The sequence below is a fragment of the Myotis yumanensis genome, unplaced genomic scaffold (genome assembly GCF_028538775.1).
Source record: "Myotis yumanensis isolate MYYU_CA2020_CCGP unplaced genomic scaffold, mMyoYum1.0.hap1 SCAF_8, whole genome shotgun sequence".
In the NCBI taxonomy this organism is placed as follows: Eukaryota; Metazoa; Chordata; class Mammalia; order Chiroptera; family Vespertilionidae; genus Myotis; species Myotis yumanensis.
The window spans coordinates 3,403,054-3,428,033 of NW_027223759.1; the positions used below are offsets into that span (position 1 = coordinate 3,403,054).

The 24,980-nt window shown below is 43.1% G+C and overlaps 1 protein-coding gene across 1 annotated transcript in view; it reads right to left on the reverse strand.

Moving 5' to 3' along the window:
* Positions 1–24,980, reverse strand: part of STAT4 (signal transducer and activator of transcription 4) — a 77,462-nt gene that overhangs the window by 28,594 nt on the left and 23,888 nt on the right. The window contains exons 4-7 of the mRNA XM_070421718.1: positions 8,061–8,159; positions 6,740–6,832; positions 5,514–5,592; positions 1,812–1,897 (exon numbers count right to left, since the gene is read on the reverse strand). Of these exons, the coding sequence (XP_070277819.1) occupies positions 1,812–1,897; positions 5,514–5,592; positions 6,740–6,832; positions 8,061–8,159 (357 nt within the window). The remainder of the gene's footprint in view (positions 1–1,811; positions 1,898–5,513; positions 5,593–6,739; positions 6,833–8,060; positions 8,160–24,980) is intronic.

Below are 24,980 nucleotides of genomic sequence, written 5' to 3' on the forward strand. Positions count from 1 at the left end.
CATTGGTGACTGGGCGCTGGCAGTGGGCGGCAGTGGAGGCGCTGCTGGCCCCGATGGGTCCCGACCAGAGCAGGAACGTGGCGGGACGGTGGAGCAGGTGAGCGGGCGGCGCCAGGCCAAGGCAGATGCAAGCTGGGCCCGACTGCCCTGCCAATTGCCCCACAGATGGCAACCAGCAGTGGCAGTGGGGGGCGGGTTGCTGCCCGGCTCCCAGGCGCTGAGGGAGCTGTGCAGGGGCCCGATGACTCAGGTGGAGGAGGATGCACAGGGGCCCAGGGCCCAGGTGCTGCCCAGGGCCCAGAGGTCAGCTGGGACCTGCCCTTCCACGCCAGACGCTTGTGCTTCAATCTCTGGCCAGGCCTAGGGACCACACCCGTGCACAAGTTTCATGCACCAGGCCTCTAGTATTGAATAAAGCCATATATCTGCTTTTAAAAAGATTTATACATTGAATTAATATTCTTATAAGCATGCTTATAAACATTTATTTTAAAATGTACTGATGAAAATGTGAGCCTTTCTGTGTTAGTTGTTGTTAGTACTTCACTGGGTTTTGGAAGATATAGTGGAGAAGTATAACTGTTAAAGGCCTAGGCATTCCTACCCTGGTTTTGCCACAAGCTGTGTGAATCTGGATAAACCACTGAACTCTGCTGGAACTTGGTCTTCTGATCTATGCAATTATTTCCGAGGTTCTCTCTGTCCTTAAAACCTTATTCCTGAAGTTGAATAAGATGGCATGCATCAAACGTGTAGTATGCCTTTATTATGCACAAAACATTAAGTTTATCTTGGATTAACCATCTGCATGTTTAAAATCTGATATGTAACTGTTTAAGTTTATAATTTAGGGTAAAACAAGTTTTATATTTACTTGTGCTAACACAAATTCCTGCATAAAAAAATGGAGAGAAACGTTCAGAAATAAAATACTGATTTATCCTATTTAATAAAATAGGATTTATTGAAAATTAAAATAGAGATGTTCCCCCCTCTTTTAAAATAGTTCATTGAGCCAGAAAAAAGTCCCTCCTCTCATTGGGAGGAGGTTAGATTGAAAAATTCAGTCTTTAGTAAACTATCTTGAAATCCAGCGCAAGGTCATTTTTCAGCCTGGAAACTGGAACACTTAACTTTCCAATAAAATGTTGGTGTCTTCGAGGAATAGTTTACGTATTTCAGTTACACATATGTAGCGGGACCCATCGCAGCATATGATGCACAGCAGCTAAAAGAGTCATGTCTGAAACAGTTGTGAATAGAAAGCAGGTGACATGTTCACCCCGGCCTTGCTGGTAGCTACAGGCAATGTACCACGTAAGCAAGAGAAGCAGGTTCGCAGTGATGGCGAACCTTTTGAGCTCGGCGTGTCAGCATTTTGAAAAACCCTAACTTAACTCTGGTGCCGTGTCACATAGAGAAATTTTTTGATATTTGCAACCACAGTAAAACAAAGACTTATATTTTTGATATTTATTATATATATATATTTAGATTCTTTTTTTTCTTTAAATTCTTAATTAGTTAAAGTATTTTATATATTTAAATGCCACTTAACAAAGAAAAATCAACCAAGAAAATGAGTTCGCATGTCACCTCTGACACGCGTGTCATAGGTTCGCCATCACTGCTCTAGAGCAAGCATGTGGAACCCGCAGGCCCGCTTTTAAACGTAGAAGCACAGCAGACAGAATGGCCCTTTTCCTAGAAACGTTGCCATTGGCTCATTCAGCATAAGTTCTTGTCAGTGGGATTAGATGCAGGACAAGGAGAAAAACAGCCAAAAGGCCAAGTTACAGCTCGCCACCGACCTTCCTCTTGAAGTCCAGGCTGTTGAGCATTTCTTGCAGAGTCAGCACCTCCTGGCTCATCAGGGCGTTGTTCTTGTCACCCTGATCTGCGGGGGAAAAGAGAGCAGGCTGAGAGTCCCCCCGAGACCAAGGCCTCTGCCCGCCTCAGACGCAGGAGCCCGAGCGGGGCCGTTAGGGGGTGAGCGTGGAGCTCAGTCTGTTCCTTGTGCCAGGAAGGGCCCCACCCCAGCATGGAGAGAGGAGCTCTATGTTGCAGCCCATGGGAGAAGACCGGCATGCTTCCGGCATGTTCCTTTTGGGGGCGGGGGAGAGAAGATACAAACATCTGTATCATGGATTCCTTATCAGCCACCTCTACATTGATGATCATCCGGGTTGGCTGACAGAAGCAGGAAAGGAAGGGGCCTCTCCTTGTGCCCACGATTATATCGCATTTGACTCCTCCTGACGCCCCACCTCGCACCCAGGAGTTACGAGAAACTGCCTGGTGGAGTTAGTGCTTTGTCTCCTTGGTCTCATGAACTGATAACAAAGACTAAGTCCTTCACTTTCCCCTTTTCTTTGCAAAACAGGCTCCAGCCGTGGGCAAACTACGGCCTTCGGGCCGGATCCGGCCCGTTTGAAATGAATAAAACTAAAAAAAAAAAAGACCGTACCCTTTTATGTACTGATGATTACTTTGAATTTATATTAGTTCACACAAACACTCCATCCATGCTTTTGTTCCGGCCCTCCGGTCCAGTTTAAGAACCCATTGTGGCCCTCGAGTCAAAAAGTTTGCCCACCCCTGGGCTAGCCTCACAGTAAAACTGGAAGCGGGAAAGAGTTGCAAATTTTAAAAACATCTCGGACAGAAGAAAAACCAAAAGGATGTATCCTCCTAAATGGAAGATGTGCAAGGAAAATCGTATTATTTAATTTAAACATCAAATTTTATTGGTATAGAGCACGCGATGGTTTCTACCAACCACTCACATCTATGAAAAGTGAACGCTGGGAACGCCGATCTGACTCATGTATTTGAAAAAGAGGCACCACGCCCTAGCCGGCGTGGCTCAGTGGATACAGCGTTGGCCTGCGGACTGAAGGGTCCCAGGTTCGATTCCGGTCAAGGGCACATGCCTGGGTTGCAGGTTCGATCCCCAGTAGGGGGCATGTGGGAGGCAGCCAATCAATGATTCTCTCTCATCATTGATGTTTCTATCTCTCCTTCTCCTTTCCTCTCTGAAATCAATAAAGAACTATATTAAAAAAACAAAAACAAAAAGAAAAAAACTCTGAAAAAGAGGCACCAGGACAACAGTGTGTCAAATGCCCTATAAAACAGCAGATATCCCAAAAGGCATCCCTGGTTGCTTTATTTATTTTAAAATATATTTTTATTGATTTAAGAGAGGAAGGGAGAGGGAGAGAGAGATAGAAACATCAATGATGAGAGAGAATTATTGATTGTCTGCCTCCTGTACGCCCCATACTGGAGATGGAGGTCGCAACCTGGGCATGTGCCCTGACCGAGAATCAAACCATGACCTGGTTCATAGGTTGACACTCAACCACTAAGCCACTCCAGCCTGGCCCTGGTTGCTTTAATTCACAAATTCACTAACTCCTAACTGTGTAGCAAAATCTTGGTTATACAGCATTTTATCAACTCAAAACTTCATTAGCTAACATTTTCCCATCTCCACAACCAAGGATAGAACTTATTTTCCACATATCTTTCATTTCATTGCACTTAGAGCCAACAAAGTAAATATTTGATTTAAATGGGAAGATGATTATTCTCATTCTTCATAATTCTCATGGAGCACTGAAAGATATTAAATTAACTCTAATTGCAATATATTAAGTTCAAAGTAAGTTTATCATTTAATGTATTCTGTTATATTCTAACTAGAGGCCTGGTGCATGAATTTGTCCCCGGTGGGGTCTCTCAGCCTGGCTGGCAATCGGGGCTGATTGGGGCCATCTCACCAGGGGGAGGGACCATGGGAGGTTGGCCGGCTGCGGCAGGTTGGCTGTGGGAGTGTACTGACTACCAGGGGGCAGCTCCTGCGTTGAGTGTCTGCCCCTTGGTAGTCAGTGCTCATCATAGCGACCAGTTGACCGGTCGTTCGGTCAACCGGTTGTAAAGGTCGCTTAGGTTTTTATATATATAGATTCTCAGAATTGATAGTTCACATATGAGATTTAGGATGAGGCTGCTTTCAATTAACTGTAAGGCTTGATGAAGTTCTCAGCCCCTAAATTGCTTTAGGATTGTGGACCCCTTTGATAATCTGATAAAACCCATGGTTGTGTCATTTCTTCTGAAGGAAAATATTGACATACACAATTATAAACCTTTTAAATAGCACTTCATGGGAGTCAAGACATCCTGAAGATGCCAGAAGAACACATCTCTCCTTACCTATGCCAGGAAAAACTAGTTTCCTAATATCCTCTCTTTTATTTTTAAAAAAATATATTTTTATTGATTTCAAAGAGGAAGGGAGAGGGAGAACGGGATAGAAACCTCGATGAGAGAGACTCTGATCAGCTGCCTCCTGCATGCCTCCTACTAGGGATCGAGCCTGCAACTGGGCATATGTCCTGATTGGGAATGGAACCATGACCTCCTGGTTCATAGGTCAATGCTCAATCACTGAGCAACACCAGCTGGGCTAACAATGATTCTTTAAAGGAGAGACTGAGATCCAATTTGTTTTTAAATTATTTTAAAATAATTTTAGAATTTAAAAGTGTTACAAAATAATAGAGTTCCTATATATCCTTCATCCAGCTTCCTCTAATGTCTTATGTGAGCACAGTACAATGACCAAAGGCAATAAATGAACACTGATACAATCCCATGGACTAATCTAGGCCTAATTTGAATTTCTCTAATTGTCCCACTAAATGCAACACACTTTAAATGATCCATTATTACTTGTAAATCTTAGCAAATAGTCTCATTCTTTCCTTCCATTTCTTAAAAAACATCTAACTTCAATGTTTAACAACAAAGAGCTAGTCAAATAAATATCATTATCCTTACTGTTTGATGTTTATATAATTATTAAAATTATGTTTTGAAGATTTTTTATGATATGGGGAAATACTTAAAACTTCAAAATGAAACATACAAAACAATGTACAAGATTACCTCAATATTTTGCAAAAAAAAAAAGATATGTATGTATTTGGACGTATAGGAAAGTGGCTTGAAGAAAGTATACTACCATTTTGACTGTTTATCTGTAGACAGTGGGAGTTGGTGTGATTTTAATTTTTTTTTATTGCTTTTGCCTATTTTCAAAATTTCCTACAGTGAGTCACATTTCTACTTTATAACTTAAAAAATTTATATTTAAAAAAACTCACCTAGGATGACATGACTACTTTTCTGATCATATCAGGCAGCTAATTATTACTCTTTTTAATCGTGATAATGGTATTTGCTTCTACGGGAGAAGGAACTTAGTTTTTGGAGCTGCCTGCCAGCGTAGAAGGGCCTTCTCACCAGCTTTATCACTGACTTAGAACTGGTTAGGAGGAAAAAGGACGGAACAAGAGAAACACCACTCTGCCGAACCTTCTCTTTAAAAAACACCGTTCACTTAGGGAAGGAGACCAATTTATCAATTCTGTGAGTAGAGGGGAAGCCCTAGTCATGTGACTTTTCCATTCCTGTGTAGAATTACAGATGAAACAGAAACTCACCCATCATCTGAATCGTTTTATACCTGTAGTCAAATTCATCTTGCAGGTCTTCTAAATATTTGGTGTCTTGTTCTGTTATCTTTTTACCAAAAGAAAACAACAAACACATGTTCTCTCAGTTGTTATAACTCAGCATGTCAATGAAACATCACCCGTATTTCAAAATACACTGTTTTGTTCTTCCGGTTTCCGGTAATATCGTAGACTAACCGTATAGAACCTACATCTACAAAGAGCCCATTCCCAGGAAAGCTGAGTATCACTGGGAGAACCAGGCTGAATTTGCTCACCCATTGCCTCCACCCAATTGGAAACTTGTCCTCTTGTTTCTCAGTGAGTGTCAAAGGGATGCCACCAATCTCCTTTCCACCCGAGAATATGCACCCTTCCCCGTTAGTTCCATACAATTCTGTTCCATGTACCAAGGATCATGTTGCTGGGAGTCTCCTTTCCAACCCGCTGCAGTTTATGACAATTCAGTATACATTTTTCCCTCTCTACGTCTTAGAAAAAATGCTTCCTCCGTGTCTCCTGGTTCTCTCCCTGAGATTTTTACTTTTCACTAAACCTGCTGCTGTTTTTCTGCTCAGACACAGGTATTGAGTGTCAGGACCTGGGCTCTTCATGTGCGAGCTCCGCAGCCTCACAGCAGCCCTATGCCGGTGACCCCCATACAGAGGGGGAAGCAGAGGCCTGCGCTGTGAGCTGATTTACTTGCCTCAGGCCACATGGCTCCCCGGGATGGAGAGTGGCTGGGCAGACCCAGTCTCCAGTAACTGACGTTAGAAACAGCAATCAGTCTATCAATCCCCAGAGGGAAAGTAGGGGAGGGTGGGGGTAAGGGGAAGAGATCAACCAAAGGACTTGTATGCATGCATATAAGCCAAACCAATGGACACGGACAACAGGGGGATGAGAGCATGGGGGGGGTGGGGGGGTGGGGGGGGTGGGGGGGGTGGGGGGGTGGCGTTAACAGGGGCGGGGGGGGGGGGAGGGGAGAATGAGGACACATTTGTAATTCCTTAACTAATAAAGGATTTAAAGAAAAAAAAAAAAGCTTTCCCCAAAGCCATCTTTTCTAATAGGAACACAGGGTGTGAGAGACATTGATCTTACTGACACGCCGCCGTGTTTCTGTACGCAGGCACTCTGGACCCCAGGAGCCAGGAGCCAGGAGCAGAGTGGGGACGAGAGCCAGCCGTGCTGGGCATCCACAGCTCACTCACCTGCACGCTGTTCTTGATGGCGGCCACTTTGTGCTCCACGTTCCTCTGTCTTTCCGAAACGGAAGAGCTTTGCAAGGATTTCTCCAGAGGTCCCTGGGAAAAGAATGTCTTGAAAATTCAATGGTGTTGACAACTATTACAAAACCACAGAAACTCATATTGTGAATGTAGACTTCTTTGAGGCATATTGTTCTGTCTTCAAAAATCATGTTACTTTAGGCTTAGGGCAGGTTTTAGGTGAAAGAGTTAGTCATTATGAACCACAGCTACTCAAGGTTTATGATGAATGTGGTATGTGGAGTATACTTCGAACTGAGGTTTGGATCAATATGATATGAAATACTCTATAACCATTAAAAATCATGATGTAGAAAAATATTCAATGACATACAAGTAGTGTCGTATTGTTAAAAATAGAGAAAATGATGAAACACCATATGTTTATGATCTCTATTGCTTATATATGTATGTATATTTAGAAATATATGGATATATGTACAGATATGTATACTCAAGTACATATCTTGAACTTGGGGGAAGAACACCCCCAAATGTTATGTGTGTTATCCATGAATAGTAAAGTTATAGATTATTTTATAGTTAAAATTTTTTCTTACTTTGCTATAATAGGTCTGTATTACTTTTGAAATTCTCTAAAACTAATACATGTAATTTAAAAATTAGTATAGTGAAACTACATTAAGTTAGACTTAAATTTAGAATTAGACTTAACTTCAGATGAATCTGACAGCATGAGAATTATTTTTACACTGGAACAAAGGGAGTTTACGAAAGAATATGTCAAAATGTTAGCTTTGTTAAATAGAAAGGCTGACCAACTTCTCCAAGCGCTGGCCACTCTAATAATCTGATATTAAATGTGTTTGCCTCCTGCACATGCCCAACCAGGGCCAAAGATTGAGTCTGCAACCGAGGTACATGCCTTTGACCAGAATCTAACCTGGGACCCTTGAGTCCGAGGGCCGACGCTCTATCCACTGAACCACGCCAGCTAGGGCGGTAGTTAACCATATTCTTGAACCAATGTTGTAACACCGTGGGCCAGAGCGTGACCCGTAGAGAAAGAAAATAATGTATAGATAAGATTCTACAAACAAATGCTGGAAAAACTTGGTAATCATCTCAATAAAGAAGCAGAGAAAAGGATCTCACTCAACAGGGCCCTAGGTCTTGATGACAAGTGGCCGAAGGATGGTGGCGCCACTAACACAGAGAAGAAGCTCGTTCGCGAGAAAAGATTTTCGGTTCAGAAACATTGAGCCCCACGACATCACAAGATCACAAGTTCAGAAAGTCTTACCTGAACGGGCATGTTGGCAGCAGCCAATATTCTCCTCTCTTCCCTTAAGCAATTTGAAATAACTACAGCTACATGCATTGGATTTCCATGAAATTTTCCCTGGAAAAAAAAAGGGAGCAGAAGCAACATAAAAGCTTAAAAATGTGCATCATAAAGAAACATTGCTGTTTGCAAATTAAAAAATGATATCCCAATAAATATGGAAATCATTTGCGATTTGTTCCAACTCTTATAAAACCACAGAAACTCATATTGTGAATTAGACTTCTTTGAGGCATATTGTTCTGTCTTCAAAAGTCATGTTACTTTAGGCTTAGGGCAGGTTTTAGGTGAAAGAGTTAGTCATTATGAACCACAGCTACTCACTAGTTAACTATGTGCTTCATGGTCTGCTTAACGAATTTCTCTGGTCCCTGTTTGGTGCTGTTCATGTTGACTAGTTGCGTGTGTTATGTAAGTTAAAATACTCTAACCCTCCAGGGGAGCATGTATTACCACGGTTGCCTTGGCGTCCACCACTCGCCTTACCTGCCAGGCCCCTGCTGGTGTCTGTGTTTTCTTGGTTTACAAGTCTAATTTGATCAACACCATCATTTTAGTCACAGCATTACACTTCATTATGATTAGCCTCTTTCCAAGGTAGGATTAACGGAAGGCACAATAAATGTAGACAAATGTATTTACTCTGCCCCCCTCTCTGAAGAAGGTGCCAATTACCTGTGAAATGGCCAAAAGATCAATAACAGAAAGAAAAAAATAACAATCTACAAAGTGGGAAATTAGCAATTAATCAAAAGTAGGTTATACAGATGAGTAGACTAAGGGGTCTTTCTTTCTTTTTAAAAAAATATATTTTATTGATTTTTTTACAGAGGGGAAGGGAGAGAGACAGAGAGTTTAGAAACATCGATGAGAGAGAAACATCGATCAGCTGCCTCCTGCACACCCCCTACTGGGGATGTGCCCGCAACCAAGGTACATGCCCTTGACTGGAATTGAAACTAGGACCCTTGAGTCCACAGGCTGACGCTCTATCCACTGAGCCAAACCGGCTAGGGCCCAAGGGGTCTTTCTAGGAAAGAAATGAGGTTATTGGTTGTAAACATTTTTATGGCCACGATTTTGTTAGATGATGAATGTCAATTAGCACTTCTATTTGTAAAAGTATCCTATATAATAAAACCCTAATATGCAAATCGACTGGACGGCGGAACAACCGGTTGCTATGACGCACACTGACCACCAGGGGGCAGACACTCAGCACAGGAGCTTCCCCCTGGTGGTCAGTGCACTCAGCCAGAAGCCAGGCTGACGGCTGGCGAGCGCAGGGGCGGTGGTGGGAGCCTCTCCCCTCTCCGAGGCAGCGCTAAGGAGCAGCGAGCCGGCTTCTGGATGGCGAGCCCAGCGGCTAAGGACCCCTCAGGGGATGTCCAACTGCCAGGTTAGGCCCGCTCCCTACAAAAGGAGGAAATGAATTGATAGAAACTCATAAGGTAAATAAATTAAAACAATTCTACTTATACACAGGGGCACCAAACTTCTGATTTCTGCATGCTGACAACTTCAGATTCCTTCCAGTTAGAATGTTGTCAATGTGTTCCTGTTGTTCATTTTCCCACTTAGTGTTTCCATCTACCTCCCAAGAATCACCATTTGGTCCTGGTTTTTCTCACTGCTACAGGAGTTCTTTCTTGTTGATGCTATCTTTCAACATTTCTGAAAAGGTGCACACTTTTTCATTTTTCTTTCCTGCCTAAACTTCTTTTACCTTCCCTTTCAGAATCAGTTTCTCCCCAGGTCTTGTCAGGTTAAATTACTCACTTTCCTCCTTTTCTAAGAGCAAAGAATCACCAGGCTATTTTTTCACTTCCCTTTTGCGTTTCTCCTAACTTAGTCCCTCACTTAACGTATAAGACAAAAACATCTTATGGAAAATTGATCACTGTAGAGTCAAAACCAAATTAGCACTTTTTACTTTGGTAAGTATCAAAGATGTCACCTCTCAGTAGTTACCACATGTATGCATCTCCAAAAAAAAAAAGAAAAAGAGCAACAATACAACAAAAATAAAAAACAAACCCTCCACGTGTGGCGGGTGGAAGGAGGGAGGGAGAGACGCTGCCTTTCTGTGTGTCCGTGTTTCTGTGGACAGACCTTCTGCCCTGTGGCTTGTCTTGTCACTATCTCACAGGGTCAAGAAACAGAAGTTTTTAATTTGAATGATGTCAAATTCTTCCCTTTATTTATGGCTAGTGCTTTATATGATCGAAGATATATTTCCCTAACTTGTAGTCATGGAGGATTTTCTCCCCATTTTATCTTTTTAAGTCTTTATACTATTTTTTTAAAGTATTTTTTATTTATTTGAGAGAGAGAGAGAGAGAGAGAGAGAGAGAGAGAGAGGAAGGGAGAGGAAGATAGGGAGAGAAACATTGATGTGAGAGAGAAACATCCATCAGTTGCCTCCCGCATGCACACCCCGACCAGGGATCCCGCAACCTGGTTATGTGCTCTGACCGGGAATCGAACGGGTGACCCTTCAGAGGGTGCGTGGGACGACATTCAACCAACTGAGCCACGCCGGCCAGGGCTAAGTCTTTATACTTTTGCCTTTGATTTTAATTCCCATGGAGCTGGTTAATAACGAGAGGTCCTTTTCACCTTTTTCTCTATGGATCCTCAGTGCCAATGATATTTATTGAACATTCTGTGCTTTCACCACTGCTCTGCCAGGCCAACTCTGTCACATGGCAATGTCTATATACGGATGGGTTTGCCGCTCACACCCGTTTCATCTTATGGTCCTGTCTACCAGCAAACTGTCTTAATTACTAGAGCTTTATGGTAGATTTGATGGCGAGTAGAATAGGTTTTGTTTGCATTTCCATACAGATTTTAGAATCGGCTTGTCAAGCTACACAAACACACAACCACACTGAGAATTTGAACGGCAATAAATCTTCAGATGCATCTGGGAGACTTGGCATCCTTATAATTGTGTTCGAATTCATTTATTTAGGTTTTCTTTAATGTCTCTATGAAGAACTATAATTTTCCACAGCGATCTTAAAACATTTTTGACAGGTTTCTTTCTATGTAGTTGGTAGTTTTGATAATGAAGTAAATGGTATCTTTCTTTCCTAATTGTTTTTAAAACATGTACCTTTATTGTTGAAAGTATTACAGACATCCCCTTTCCTTCCCCATTGACCCCCTCCTCCCCATCCCCCCCCCCCCTCCCCACCCCCAGGCCTTCACCACACTGTTGTGTCCATGGGTTATGCATATATGCATGCAAGTTCTTTGATTTTGAATTTGGCAACTTTGCTAAACTCTTATTCATTCTAATAAGATATCTGTAATATCTCTTATTCTAAACATTTATCTGTAGATTCCTTTGGGTATGATTTGCATATACAAATCATAGTTAAGTATAAGATTGCATAAATACTGATATAATTTTCTTCCTTTTTATTGGTCTAGTTTCCATCAGGATTTCACCTTCATCCTAAAGACTTATTTAGAAATATGTTGGTTAATTTCCAAACATAGGGATTTTCTATTTATTCCTTTTCTGAAACTGATTTTTCTATAGATTTAAAAATTCTAATCAGAATTAATATTCTGAATTATTTTAATTACTAGAGTCCCAGTGTATGAAATTCATGCACGTGGGGGGGGGGGCGTGTACCCCTTAGCCCAGCCTGCACCCTCTCCAATCTGGGACCCCTCAGGGGATGTCCGACTCCTGGTTTAGGCCTGACCGCTAGCTCCTAACTGCTCGCCTGCCTGCTTGCATGATCGCCCCTAACTGCCTCTGCCTGCCAGCCTGATGTCCCTAACCACCTCTGCCTCAGCCCTTGCCACCATGGCTTTGTCCAGAAGGATGTCTGGAAGATGTCTTGTCTAATTAGGATATTAACCTTTTATTAGTATAGATTTTTGTAGCCCAGCATACGGCCCTATTGTGAATAGATGTTCCCTGTGAGCTTGTGGAGAATGGGAATTCTGCAGTTGTTGGTTCAAATGTCTTACACAGGGTTATTAACCCAAGTTTGTTAATTCTGTTGTTCAAATTTCTACATCTTTGCTGATTTTTTGCTTGATTCATTTAGTCAATTATTAAAAGAGGCACGCTAAAATGTATTTTGTGATTTTTCTCTTGTGGTTCTGTCAAAAACATTCAGACTTGTTATATATTACTAATGAGTCAAATCTTTTACTGCTATAAATTGACCTGTATCTCTTATAATGCCTTTTGCCTGAAGCAAAAAGATCAACTACGATATTATTTTTATCACTTAGAATTTTATTTTATCCGTATTGAAATAATACTTTTATTTCAATATATAGATATTTAAAATCACATTGTGCGTATAAAAGGGTAAATATACATGAAACTTCATTTATTTAGAATTAAACTTTTCTTTTTTAAAAAAAATATATTTTTATTAATTTCAGAAAGGAAGGGAGAGGGAGAGTGAAACATCAATGAGGAGAGAGAATCATTGATCAGCTGCCTCCTGCTCACCCTACACTGGGGATCAAGCCTGCACCCCGGGCATATGCCCTGACTGGGGATCGAACCATGACCTCCTGGTTTATAGGTTGATGCTCAACCACTGAGCCAGGCAGGCTGGGCAATATTCTAATTTTTTTAATGGCATCATGCTGTAAGTTAAGTGCAGTCTGTTCAAAATCAGCAGGGAGTTTCTGATAAATGGATACTGTACATCTTAACGATAATCCTGTACAAGACATGATTTGTTCCCTCCAGCCTCCTATTGTTTTGAGATTTCGTTCATCTATTGTGAGAAATTTGGCAATTTCTCTTTCCACTGCTACTTTGTGTATGATAGGCAATCCGTCTGCATGAACCTCAGTAATGAAAGATATCACTTCTTCTACTGGTGGGCATCTTTCTTGCTTCTTACCTCCTGTAAAGCACTTTTTGTTGCTTTCCAAGAAAATACGGCATTTAGGGTTATCCATCTAGTGACAAATAATTTGCTGAATATCAAATTTATACCCTGCTGGTTTGTTTCCATTCCATTCTGCACACATGATCACTATTTGCTTCCACCCTGAATCACAGTGTTCTATTGGTGACACGTTAGACAGCAATTAAACTCAACGTGTGTTGCAGCAACAGTGCACATAATTCAACCGAGGTGACAACATGAAAGCTATGACTCAATTTCACATCACAGGCCATCGGATAACAGCAGCTCAGAAATGCTATTGGTTATAAGATGCAATTTGATTCAGAGGTGTTAAAATGTGTGTGTGGGGGGGAGGTATCTTGGCATCAGTGAACACGCTGTTTTAATCTTCCTGCTACTGTATGCTAAATTCCTTGGCTTTCCCTTGAGTTCTTCTAATTTAAATTCCCCTTTCATCTAACTTCTAAATTTGACTTGTCACTAAAGAGTGACTAGTTCATTTGCCTCCCCTCTGCCCCCAAATGACCCTAGGAATCCCAGTCTGAGGTGAAGGACAGGAGAAGACTTGCGTAAAAGACCCTCCTCTGTTCAGGGGCACAGAATCTGAATTTTCACAACCAGACAGTCACTCCTTTGCGTCCTTTCCCCAAGGACCCCCTTTAAAATGCAAACACATGCCCTGGCTGGTGTGGCTCAGGGGATAGAGCATCGGCCTGCGGACTGAAGGGTCCGGGTTCGATTCCAGTCAAGGGCACATGCTGGGTTGTGGGCTCGATCCCCAGTAGGGGCCGCGCAGGAGGCAGCCAATCAATGATTCTCTCTCCTCATTGATGTTTCTATCTCTCTCTCCCTCTCCCTTCCCCTCTGAAATAAATAAAAATATATTTTTAAAAATGCAAACACATGAGGGAGACCACATTTAATTGGTCTCCTGGCCATTGTGAAAGGGTTACCAGGTGCTGTTCTCTGGCTGCAGAGGCCTCGCCCCTGCAGAGGAGAGCGAGGGGCCCAGGACAGGTAAGTGGGGACGTTTCAGGAGAGCCTTAAGAGACAGCAACCACGGGGGTGTGGATTCTGAAGAAACATGTACCCACAGCTGAGCCTGGGCTCCTCCAAAGGCTCCCCTGGCACAAGCATTCTAGTGCGAGAATCAACGAATGTCCCACCTAATGCAAGACATTAACCACAGGGAACTTCTCTGGCAGCGGGAGGGAGAGGCCAAGGGAGGCCGTGGGGACCCTCTGGACTTTCCACTCAGTTTCCCGTAAACCTAAGGCTGCTCTAAGAAGTCCAGCCTACTTCTAAAAGTTGTCTTACGAAAGTCACAATTCTGACATATCCTTGAGCTACTCCTTTTGCAAGGAATGAACCCATTCAAATGAATAGAGAGGCCTACCTCTCCGGTTCAGTTCGCATTAAGTTCTCTCATCACCACAGAGGGTGTCTTTCCTTTTCCTTCTTCTTTTGTTAAGCCTCACCTGAGGCTATTTTCCCATTGATTTTTAGGGAGAGTGAAAGAGAGAGGGAAAGAAAGACAGAGAGAAACATCGATGTGAGAGAAACACATTGACTAGTTGCCTCCTGTACCAGGGCCCGGGCTGGGGAGGAGCCTGCAACCAAGGTACGTGCCCTTGTCCAGAATTGAACCCGGGACTCTTTGGTCTGCAGGCCGACGCTCTATCCACTGAGCCAAACCGGATAGGGCTCCACAAAGATTTTCGTGATGAAAGAGAAATGAGGTACCCATTCTCGGTGGAGAAAAATGATTCCTGCCCCATGTATATTATTAATACTATATGGATCTTAAAACAAGCTAGCTAAAAATTAGCTACAGGTATATACAGTTTATGTTAACTTATTTTTTAAAAGAGAATACTTCTTAAAGGTACCAAGTACTGTATCTACAAATTCTGAGTGTATTTCCTGACATGTTCTATGTGTAATAGGTTTAACTCATCTGAGACGATTGCTCTGTGAATTGCTTGCCATGTAAAATCAAGGGAATTGGGCTTGTGATGGTTACTGTGTGACCTTAGGCAAGTCACTTCTTAACCTTCATCACTTCAATTGCCCTAGTAGTGGCTGTCACGCACCACAGGGTCCTTGTGGGGCAGGCCAGACACCTGAGAAAGAGCTTCGGAACTTGTAAAACCTTTACATAAGTATAAGCTGCAAGCATGTCAAACTCACGGCCTGTGGGCCACATGCCTTGTCTATTTGGCCCACGTTAGCCTTTGAGTTTGACATGCTTGGATAAGGAGTTTTCTATGTTGCCTGATGGGGGCGTTAGGAGAACTTAAAGCTCATAAATGGTAAATCAATAAAAACAGAAGATAAAGTCTTCCTATTCGTTTCACAGAAGTGACCAAAACGAATTATAAAGCCAATGAAGGTGGAGTTGGGTTCCAGGAAATGTATTTACACGAATATAAAAGAAAGTCCAGGAAAAAAACAAGACGATGTTTTTGGGGTTTTCAAAGCATTAAACAATGGGGACTTTCCTGGCATTTCTCTAGGACTAACTCTCACAGGCACACACATATATTAAAAGCTGCTTTGAATAAAAAATTAACCCACACAAACTATCAATTAGAAATAATAATACAGTGTTCTCACCCGCCAGAGCATAATTCATATGGTGTCTGGGAAAAAACAATCAATACCACACTTTGGATGCATAGAGCAAGGCCTGGGAGGAGATAGGTCAATATCATGAACGGTCACCCTTGGGGAAAGGGGATGGGTGGGATGGATAGCTACACTTTTACCTCAATTCTTTGGTATTGTTAGACTTTTAACAATAATTAAGCATGTGTTACTTTTATGACTAAAACTAAACAAGACGAGAAATTATACATGCATCAGATCTTTCTCACATGACAACTACGATTCAGTGCTCAGGGGGCATTCACAGCCTTGTAATGAGGAGATGGATGAACTGCTTAATTAACGGTGACAGGAAGAGAACCAAGTAGATGCCTGCCAACTCTACTTACCTTTATATCAGCGGTTCTCAACCTGTGGGTCGCGACTCCTTTGGCGGTCGAACGACCCTTTCACAGGGGTCGCCTAAGACCGTCCTGCATATCAGATATTTACATGACGATTCATCACAGTAGCAACATTACAGTTATGAAGTAGCAACGAAAATAATTTTATGGTTGGGTCACAACATGAGGAACTGTATTTAAAGGGCCAGGAGGTTGAGAACCACTGCTTTCTATGTTTGGACATCACCTGCCATTGACTGAACTCCCCTGGTGTGCACGGTGCTTCAGAAGCTTTGTTTTAAAAACTGGCAACAGCCTGCAAGGTCCCCTTGAGGAAGCCCAGGGGCTGTGTCCTTGGTGAAAAGTCACAGGACGTGGAAGTCAAGAAGGAACTCTGCAAGCCCAGGTGGCTCTCACTCCACACACTAGGGCTTTTCCAAATCATGACTGTCTTTTAGGAAACGTGTTCTTTCTCTTTCACCAGAGCCCTTGAGCCACAACTGCGTTTCATTTCATTTTCCCTGGAAATGGTAAACCTGCTCATGCACTCACCATTCTTATGGAAGCTCCAGAAAGCAGCAGCAGCTAAACCAACAAAAATACTACATGTGTAATGACAACATTATTACATCACTTTTTTTGAGGCTACTTAGGTTGTGTGTGTTTTTTAATCCTCACTTGAGGATATTTTCCCATTGATTTTTAGAGAGAGTGGAAGAGAAAGGAAAAGACGGAGAAAAATATTGATGTGAGAGAAATGCATCGATTGGTTGCCGCCTGCACGTGCCCTGACCAGGGCCCAGGCCAGGGAAGAGCCTGCAACCAAAGTAAATGTTCTTGACTAGAATCGAACCTGGGACCCTTCAGTCTGCAGGCCGACACTCTATCCACTGAGCCAAACTGGCCAGGGCAAGAGATTACTTAAGTTTAATACCCCTGGCAGTTATATCTGCTGCTGGTAAGAGGCCCTCTGCCAGGGACCCTGGATATCCGCACATGACCTTGATGGACATGGCAAGAGAGCAAGGCCTGACCGTTCTTCGGGGCTGCGTTTGCAGAAAGCAACCGTAAGTGATGAGGTCACGTCTCCCCGCCAGCTAAAGAGCAGGCTTGCTTCGCCCAGCTCTAAAAGCAGTGCATCCCTCAACGTCAGTCTCCTGGTACACAACCCACTGAGTGTGCACGTGACCATGAGAGACCCCTGTGTCCCCGCGTAGGACGCGGGAGAAGTGGGGGACCAAGGCGAATGAGCATGAAGCTCTGAGCCCGCCTTTGCTGTGGATAACCAAGTCCTTGCCTCTGACCAGGAAGCCTCACGTCTTCTCTGGCCCCCATCACACAACACCAAGCTCACACGGTCGCTTGAAAGGAGAGTCAAATCCCAGCCCCTGGTCCTTCTTGGCGCCTACTTGTGTGTGCAGCTTCTCACATGGCGCTTCCATGATTTCGTGCTATGTCTCATCCCCCGTCTAGACTGTATCTTTCCTAAGCAGAGACTGGTCACCTGATAGGAATCTCGCCAATGTTTGTGGAATGAACACGTGAGAGGATCAATGACAACAATCCTCTCCAAACTGGGAGAAACATAGAAAAAGCATATCGTTCAGGCTCTGTGGTGGGACAGATGTCTATCCTGAAATCCTTCGGGGGTCTTTATCCGTCCCTTGTCCCTGGTAGTCAGGGAGGAATGAGACAGTCTTGAGCTTAGCTGGAAGAGGGCAGCAAGGAATGAAATCCCCTGGAGACGGCAACTTCGCTTCTCGAAGGCCCTGGCTGACCAACACCATTGGCAGCGAGGCTGCCGTGGGGAGACGTAGACTGCGAGGATGCCTCCCCAGTGGTGATGACACTCGGAGCCTCCCACTTTCTGTAGACGCTGACACCTCTTTTACTAATGGCAAAGGAATCTGTGCCCTTGGCTTATGTCTGGTAGGATCCTGTAGTCACCCTCACTATCGTGGTAACAAGGATACATCCTCATAACTAAAGAGTTTAGACAAGAACATAAAAAGTCAATATTGGTAAAGACGGTATACACACATCTCTCTTATTGATGAAATAATTGTATATCTAGAAAAAATAAGAGAGCCTAATAAAACAATTCTGGACTAGATTGTCAAGATAACACGCTTTTGTCTACACTGGCCAAGGCCATCTAGAACTTGAAATGGGGGAAATGTTGCAAAACAATAATAAGAAAAATAATTTTTTGAACTTAGGAATACATTTAACAAGAAAAAGCACAAGTCTGACAGGACTTAAACTAGGGTCCTATTGAAGACTTTAAACAAAGCCAGAGGGCAAAAATCTTTAAAAATAACATAGAAGAAGCATCATAGAGAATTCTAGGGTGTGAGACTTACTATCACAAAAAAATATTAACTGTCCCCAAATGAGCACATGCATGTGGAATTGAAGTTAGGCTCTCCAACGTTGCTTGTGGAGGGTTTGGGCTGAAGGAAAGAGGCAATAAAGTTCATACGGAAGAAATGCTGCACAACAGTTAGGAAAGTGACCAAGGCTAACGGGTTTTTCAGCGCTGATGGTAGAGGACTTTCTGTGTTTCGTTTTGCTTTACTGAGTCTCCACAACTGCTTGAGGTCATACTAGCACGGATTTCACCGGGAACTGATAGAGAGAGATGTTAAGTAACTGGAAGCCCGATTCAATTTACTCCAGAGTGTGGTTATCAACCAGTTACCCGCAGTCATTGTCAGTAAGTTGGGGAAGGAGGACTTACCATACAAGACACTGAAGTGTACTATACAGTGCAGTATCTTTATAAAGCACAAATATAGTACAAAATACACATTATAATCAATAGCATCCACATATACCTGGATTAGCAGATTATAACAGAGAGGGGTGGAAAATTAACATATGAAAAGGTAGTGTTTCAGCTCAGGGGTAATGATTATCTAAAAAATCTTGCTGTTATAAATATCTATCAATCCTTAAGAGAAAGCTGGATTTCTATACAAATAATTCTATGTAAATTAAAGACTTAAAACTTTTTAAAGGTTACAATACATTCATGAAAACATGTGTATAATGGGAGACTTTAAACCAAATCAGGACTCCCAGAAACTATACAAAAAAAGATGAACTTTCACTACGTTTAATTATTTTTGTGTGGAAAAAGATGTCATAAAGCCAAATGACGTATCACAGATTGAGGAAAATATTAGTAATGCATACGAAAGAGTATTTACTAGGAAAGACATTTTTTAAAAAAATATATTTTATTGCTTTTTTACAGAGAGAAAGGGGGAGGGATAGAGAGTTAGAAACATCAATGAGAGAGAAACATCGATCAGCTGCCTCCTGCACACCCTCCACTGGGGATGTGCCCGCAACCAAGGGCATGACCGGAATCGAACCTGGGACCCTTCCGTCCGCAGGTCGACGCTCTATCCACTGAGCCAAACCGGTTAGGGCAGGAAAGACATGTTTAAAGTAATAGTTTAATATATACTTGGAAATTGATGAGAAAGCCCAATAGGAGAAAGTGAATGGGAAAGTGGACAGAAGGGCACACCCAAACAGCCAATACCTGAGGGAAAGGTGCCCAGACTCACAAGCAGTTAGAGGAAAGCAAATTTAAAGTAGAAAAAAGAGAGAGCGACATCAGTGCCCAACAACCAGGTGGGCAAACGTGGAAAAGAATGAGGACGCTGCTGCTAAGGGGGCCTGGGGAGGCGGTCCCTGTGCACGCTGCTGCTGAGAGGCGAGTTTCACAGCCTATCTGGAAAACGATCTGACAACATCTACTAACACTTAAAATATTTATATCTCTGACCAGTGAGTCCATTTCTAGGATCTACCCTATAAAAGTAAGAGCACTCGCCCATAAGAATGCACGTACAATGCTGTTTATGGGCAGTGGTTCAATAAATTGTGACATCCACTCCATGGGCCATCTGCTACCATTCAAATCAAGAGACTTCTGTGATGTAAAATTTGAAAAGCAGAGAAATGAGTCACAAAACTTCATTTTTTAAATGACAAAATTCTGGCTTCCCCATTTATAAAATTCCAAAAACCACACACAACACGCATGCAGATAAATCACCCATTTTCCCATTTTATGTAACTAACCGGATATAGAAATGGAAGAGTGCACATTGGTTGTTGACACTGATGTCACTGGGGGTGATGGCACCGAGGGAGGCAGGGAAAACGAAGTTTGGAATAAAAAAATAGCATGTGTAATATCTAATTTATGATAAATTACATACGAGTGTTTATGGAGTAAATGTGTGAAAAGACAGTGAACAAAATGTTCATGGCGGTTATCTTATCTTGGTGGAATTTCAGGGGATTTTTAGTTTCTTCTTAGACGTTGCATTATCGTTTGAATTTTTACAAAGATATGTATTATTAAGGAATCGGAAAAAAATCAAAAAGCTATTTTCATCGTAACAAAAATTCCATCAGTAAAAACGTTTACCTTAATTTACATATGGTGCGGAGATTAGAAAGTTACAGCGCCCGAAGCAAGAAGTGGAAACAACATTCCAACGTGAAGAATAAAACCGGTCTCTGAAGACGTGACATTTACGAGGCAGCCCCCAAAGTGTCCCTGTACACTTTCCATTGAACAATAGTCTGACATCTATTTGAACTGAGGCGAAGTATCAATACCAGCGAGCGACGGCGGGAAATGGAAACTGAGGGATGGCTGCCGGCTCATCAACAATGGAAGGTGATGCCCTACTGACCTATTTTCTCAACTGGGAACTCGAGGCAGGTCGCAGAGCCGGTCCTGAAACTGAATCCCAGTGTTGGTGTGCAGACACCCGGAGTGATGCTTGCAAGTGGCCTTCAGGCTGGCCTATAATGCAGGGCTTGCTCCCATGTTTATATTCTAGTGACTTCTTCTCTCGTGGCCACTCTAGACAACACATGAACTAGGAAGAATTCGTCCCTCGGGTGCCAGCGCCTTAAAGGTGACAGTTCTGGTTTCCAGGACTAGTTCTACTTCCAGCTCCCATCAAAACGTACTTATCTCATGCCCTCCGTTCCTACTTCATGTAGAACTAATTAATCAGATGTGGTCGCCTCTAACTCCCATCAGCTTAGGTGAACAGGCCCTACTGAACTGCATGGGTTTCTATATTTTATTACCTCAGGGCCTTGATCACTTGACATGCTGAACCAGCTGCATTTATTTATTTATTTTTAATCCTCACCCGAGGATATTTTTCCACTGATTTTTAGAGGGAGTGGAAGAGAGAGGGAAAGACAGAGAGAAATATCCACAGAGAGAATCACGTTGATTGGTTGCCTCCTGCACGGGGAGGGGAGGCACCTGCAACCCAAGTACGTGCCCTTGACCGGAATCGAACCCTGGACCTTTCCGCCTGCAGGCCGATGCTCTACCCACTGAGCTACACCGGCCAGGCGCACCAGCTGCATTTAAACAAGGCCTTTGTGGAGACATGGTTTATCCCCCAACAGGCGCTGGGAAGTCCTCAGGATGTGAGGTCAGAAATCCAGGTTCTACCCCAGCCCCTGTCACTGACTATGACATTAAAAATAAAAGCCTTGATTTTCTCCCCAGTAAAACCTGGACCCTGCCTTTTCTCCCAAGTCATAAGATCACAATCATTAAGCAAAGGTCAATTATGTTTTTCTCGGACTGTAAAGGCAAAAAATATCCTTTGAAAAGGATTTTAAATGCAAACATCACCAAGAAAATAAAAACCACCCATAATCACAGGATCTGGAGATAACCGATGTTAACATTTTGATGTGCCCGTTTAGTTTCTTTTCTCCGAGTGTATGTTTACAATCAATATCATTTTTAATAGCTGTGCAATGGTTATTTTAGCCCGTCTTATTTGTTTAGTAAATTCTCTACTGTTGACCTGTAGATTTATTTTTCACCGTTAATAGGCTGTGATATATTCTTGGTTAAATCAACCTCATTAAATTGTAATATTTAGATCTTGTTCATTTATGGTTTTTCCTACTTGATATGTCAAAAACCGAGAAAAATGTATTGAAGTGCCCCACAACTACTTTATTTTTCTCATTTTTTTTCTTGTATTTAGAATTTTTACCTTATATTTCGATTCAATATTATTTGGTGCATACTGATCCATGAGTGTTAATATTTTATTTGAAATTGTTTCTTATTTTAATACATTTGTCCTGATTATTGCTTTTGGACTGAAATTTGACACTGTCTGCCAAACCCATAAGCATCGTGAGAGACTTGCCAACAGCCGCATAGAGACAGAGTAACTGCTGGTGGAGGAGCAGGTGTTGGAGAAGAAAAGGTAAACTCAGACTTGTATTATTTTCAAGGAGGAGACCTGCTTTACCCAATGTGTTTTAGATTTATCACAAGTTCTATTGAATATGTAGATGTGACATCTTTAAATCCCCATTCTATAGAATAAAAGCCTAATATGCTAAGTGTCTGACCGTTCATTCGACCGTTCGACCAGTCGCTATGACACGCACTGACCATCAGGGGACAGACGCTCTGACCAGTAGGTTAGCTTGCTGCTAGGGTCCGGCCAATCGGAAGGGGGTGAGACACGCCCTGGAGCCCTCCCTCCGCCCCTCCCCTGCCCGGATCATGCACTGCTGGGGTCCCTCGGCCTGGCCTGCTCCCTCTCGCAATCCGGGACTCCTCAGGGGATGTCAGAGAGCCGGTTTCAGCCCAATCCCTGCAGGCCAGGCCGAGGGACCTAATATAATCAATAATAGTGATACTGTTAAAAGCTAAGTTGATTCATGTCACTCCTTTACCAAAAGCTTCCAGTGGTTTCTCATTTCAAAATAAAAGCCAAAGTCCTTACGCTGTCCTACCCACAGGCATGAGGGAATGGCACGTACATCACGCACCACGTCGCTGCTGACGTGTTCTTTCTAAAGAGGGATGGTCTTTACAGCTACCAACTCTTCTCCCCGGTGGTTAAAATACATTGTGTTCTTTGCAATAATATTCTTTGCCTTTTAGATGACAAACAGAATCCATACCCACTGTATAAAATATATAAAACATGGGAAAAGTATACATGAGAAATTAGCCCCAAATTTACCCATTACATATAAGTAGCATTTTTCATGTATTTACTTCCAGGTTTTTAAAATTATTTTTTCCTTCCTATATATAATAGAACATAAAATTGAGATACAGGCGTGTATTCAGTCATTTTCACTTAGCAAATAACACATCAGGATTATTTTCCATGTCATTATTAAATAGTCTTCAAAAACATAACGCTGAATAAACAGATGCTGCTGAATCACCTGGCTAGGCCACAGTCTACGGAGATAGCTCCCCTTATGTACACTCAGATTGTGGCTGGTTTCTAAACGTAGCACTTAATTACCCTATATTTAAATGCTAATGGCTACAAACGGAAAACAAGCAGGCCCTGACTTCTGGATGGAGCTGGTGTTGGCCTGAGCTGAGGGGCCGGAGAGGGTCTGAGGTTGCGGGGGAAAGACCCTGGTCTGCTTTCCTGTTCCTGAGGCTTGTGGCCTCGCCTGAGTCATCAGTCACAGGAAGGGTCAGGTGAAATGGTGTCAGCATCCCAGCTCTCCTCGTTTCTATTTTGCTGTCCGCCTGTCTCAAGCCCAAAATAATTAGCCATCCGCGGGCCAGAACACAGATGTTACAAAAGAACTGGGACCCTGGGGCCTCACTGGTGCTTTTCTGGCAAATAAAGCACTTGGTGGTGGGGATGCTCCAACCGGGCCGAGCAGGGGACACATCAACACGCATGCCTAGCACTGCCCGAGTCTCACAGGTCAGTGCTGCTTAGAAGAGAAAAAATGTTTGATCCGAGATTCCTACAAAAAACCAAAGTCATGAGGCAACAAATCATCTTAGGGAAAGCAAACACCATCTCTCAGGGGCAGAATGAGGCCGCCTCCCGTTACAGAGCACCTGCGCCTGCGCCTGCGCCTGTGCCAGCACTGGAGTTAGGCCAGATCCGCTAGGAACGCCAGTGTGTGGGGAACCTCCTCTTCACGGGACAACACTCCCGGGAGCCTCCAGGTGGGAAAGATATTCCACACGGCAGACCCTGCATGAAATGTCCCTCCCGTGCGTGAGGATACCCCTAGCGTGTCAGTCAGGCGATGCTGGACTCGATACCGACAGGTGTGTCATTGAGTTCAAGTATCTCCACACTTTAGCATCAGCAGCAGGGATGTGGGGTGCACACATAAGCACAGGGCTTGCTTCTCATCTGCGCCCAGGGAGGAAAACTCTTTAGAAGTGTCAGAGATCAGCCTTCTTGTTCACCAAATAATTTGTATTTCTTCTTTTTAAAAATGTTTTAGATCTCAGATTTAAAAAATTTTTTTTTATTGATTTTAGAGAGAGGAAGGGAGAGGGATAGAGAGATAGAAACATCGATCAGCTGCCTCCTGCACGCTCCCCCACACTGGGGATCGAGCCTACAACCCAGGCATGTGCCCTGACCAGGAATCGGATCGTGACCTCTGGGTTCATGGGTCAACACTCAACCACTGAGCCACACCAGCCGGGCTATTTCTTCTCTATAATTCTTCTGCCTGCTACTAATCTGAAAGAAACGTGTCATTTACCCTCAGGGCTAGAGATGGTAATATTTATGAAATGACATATATTTTGGGCTTTCTGAATGCTAAGAAGCTCCGCGTGAATTCTAAGGCGCACAGCACTGTCACTCGCCCATTTGACAGGGAAGAGACAGACAGGGAGGCGCAGGGAAATTGAGGGACTTGCTAAAGCCACGCAGGTAGGAAATCAGGGCCAGGGTCGGACCCAGGTCGCCCGACTCATGAGCACACAGGCGCGCCAGCATTATGCGCTAAATTCCGTTCCCACTGTTTGGGTCCGATGCGGTGTTTTGTGTTTCCCCGGTGAAGTGGAAACAGTCAAGGCACCATTTCTTGGCTTTTCCATTCAGATGACCGCCATCCCTTCCTCTGGTCTCATGCAGGGCCACAGGAGAGCCGCCACGATCCTTCTACCTTTT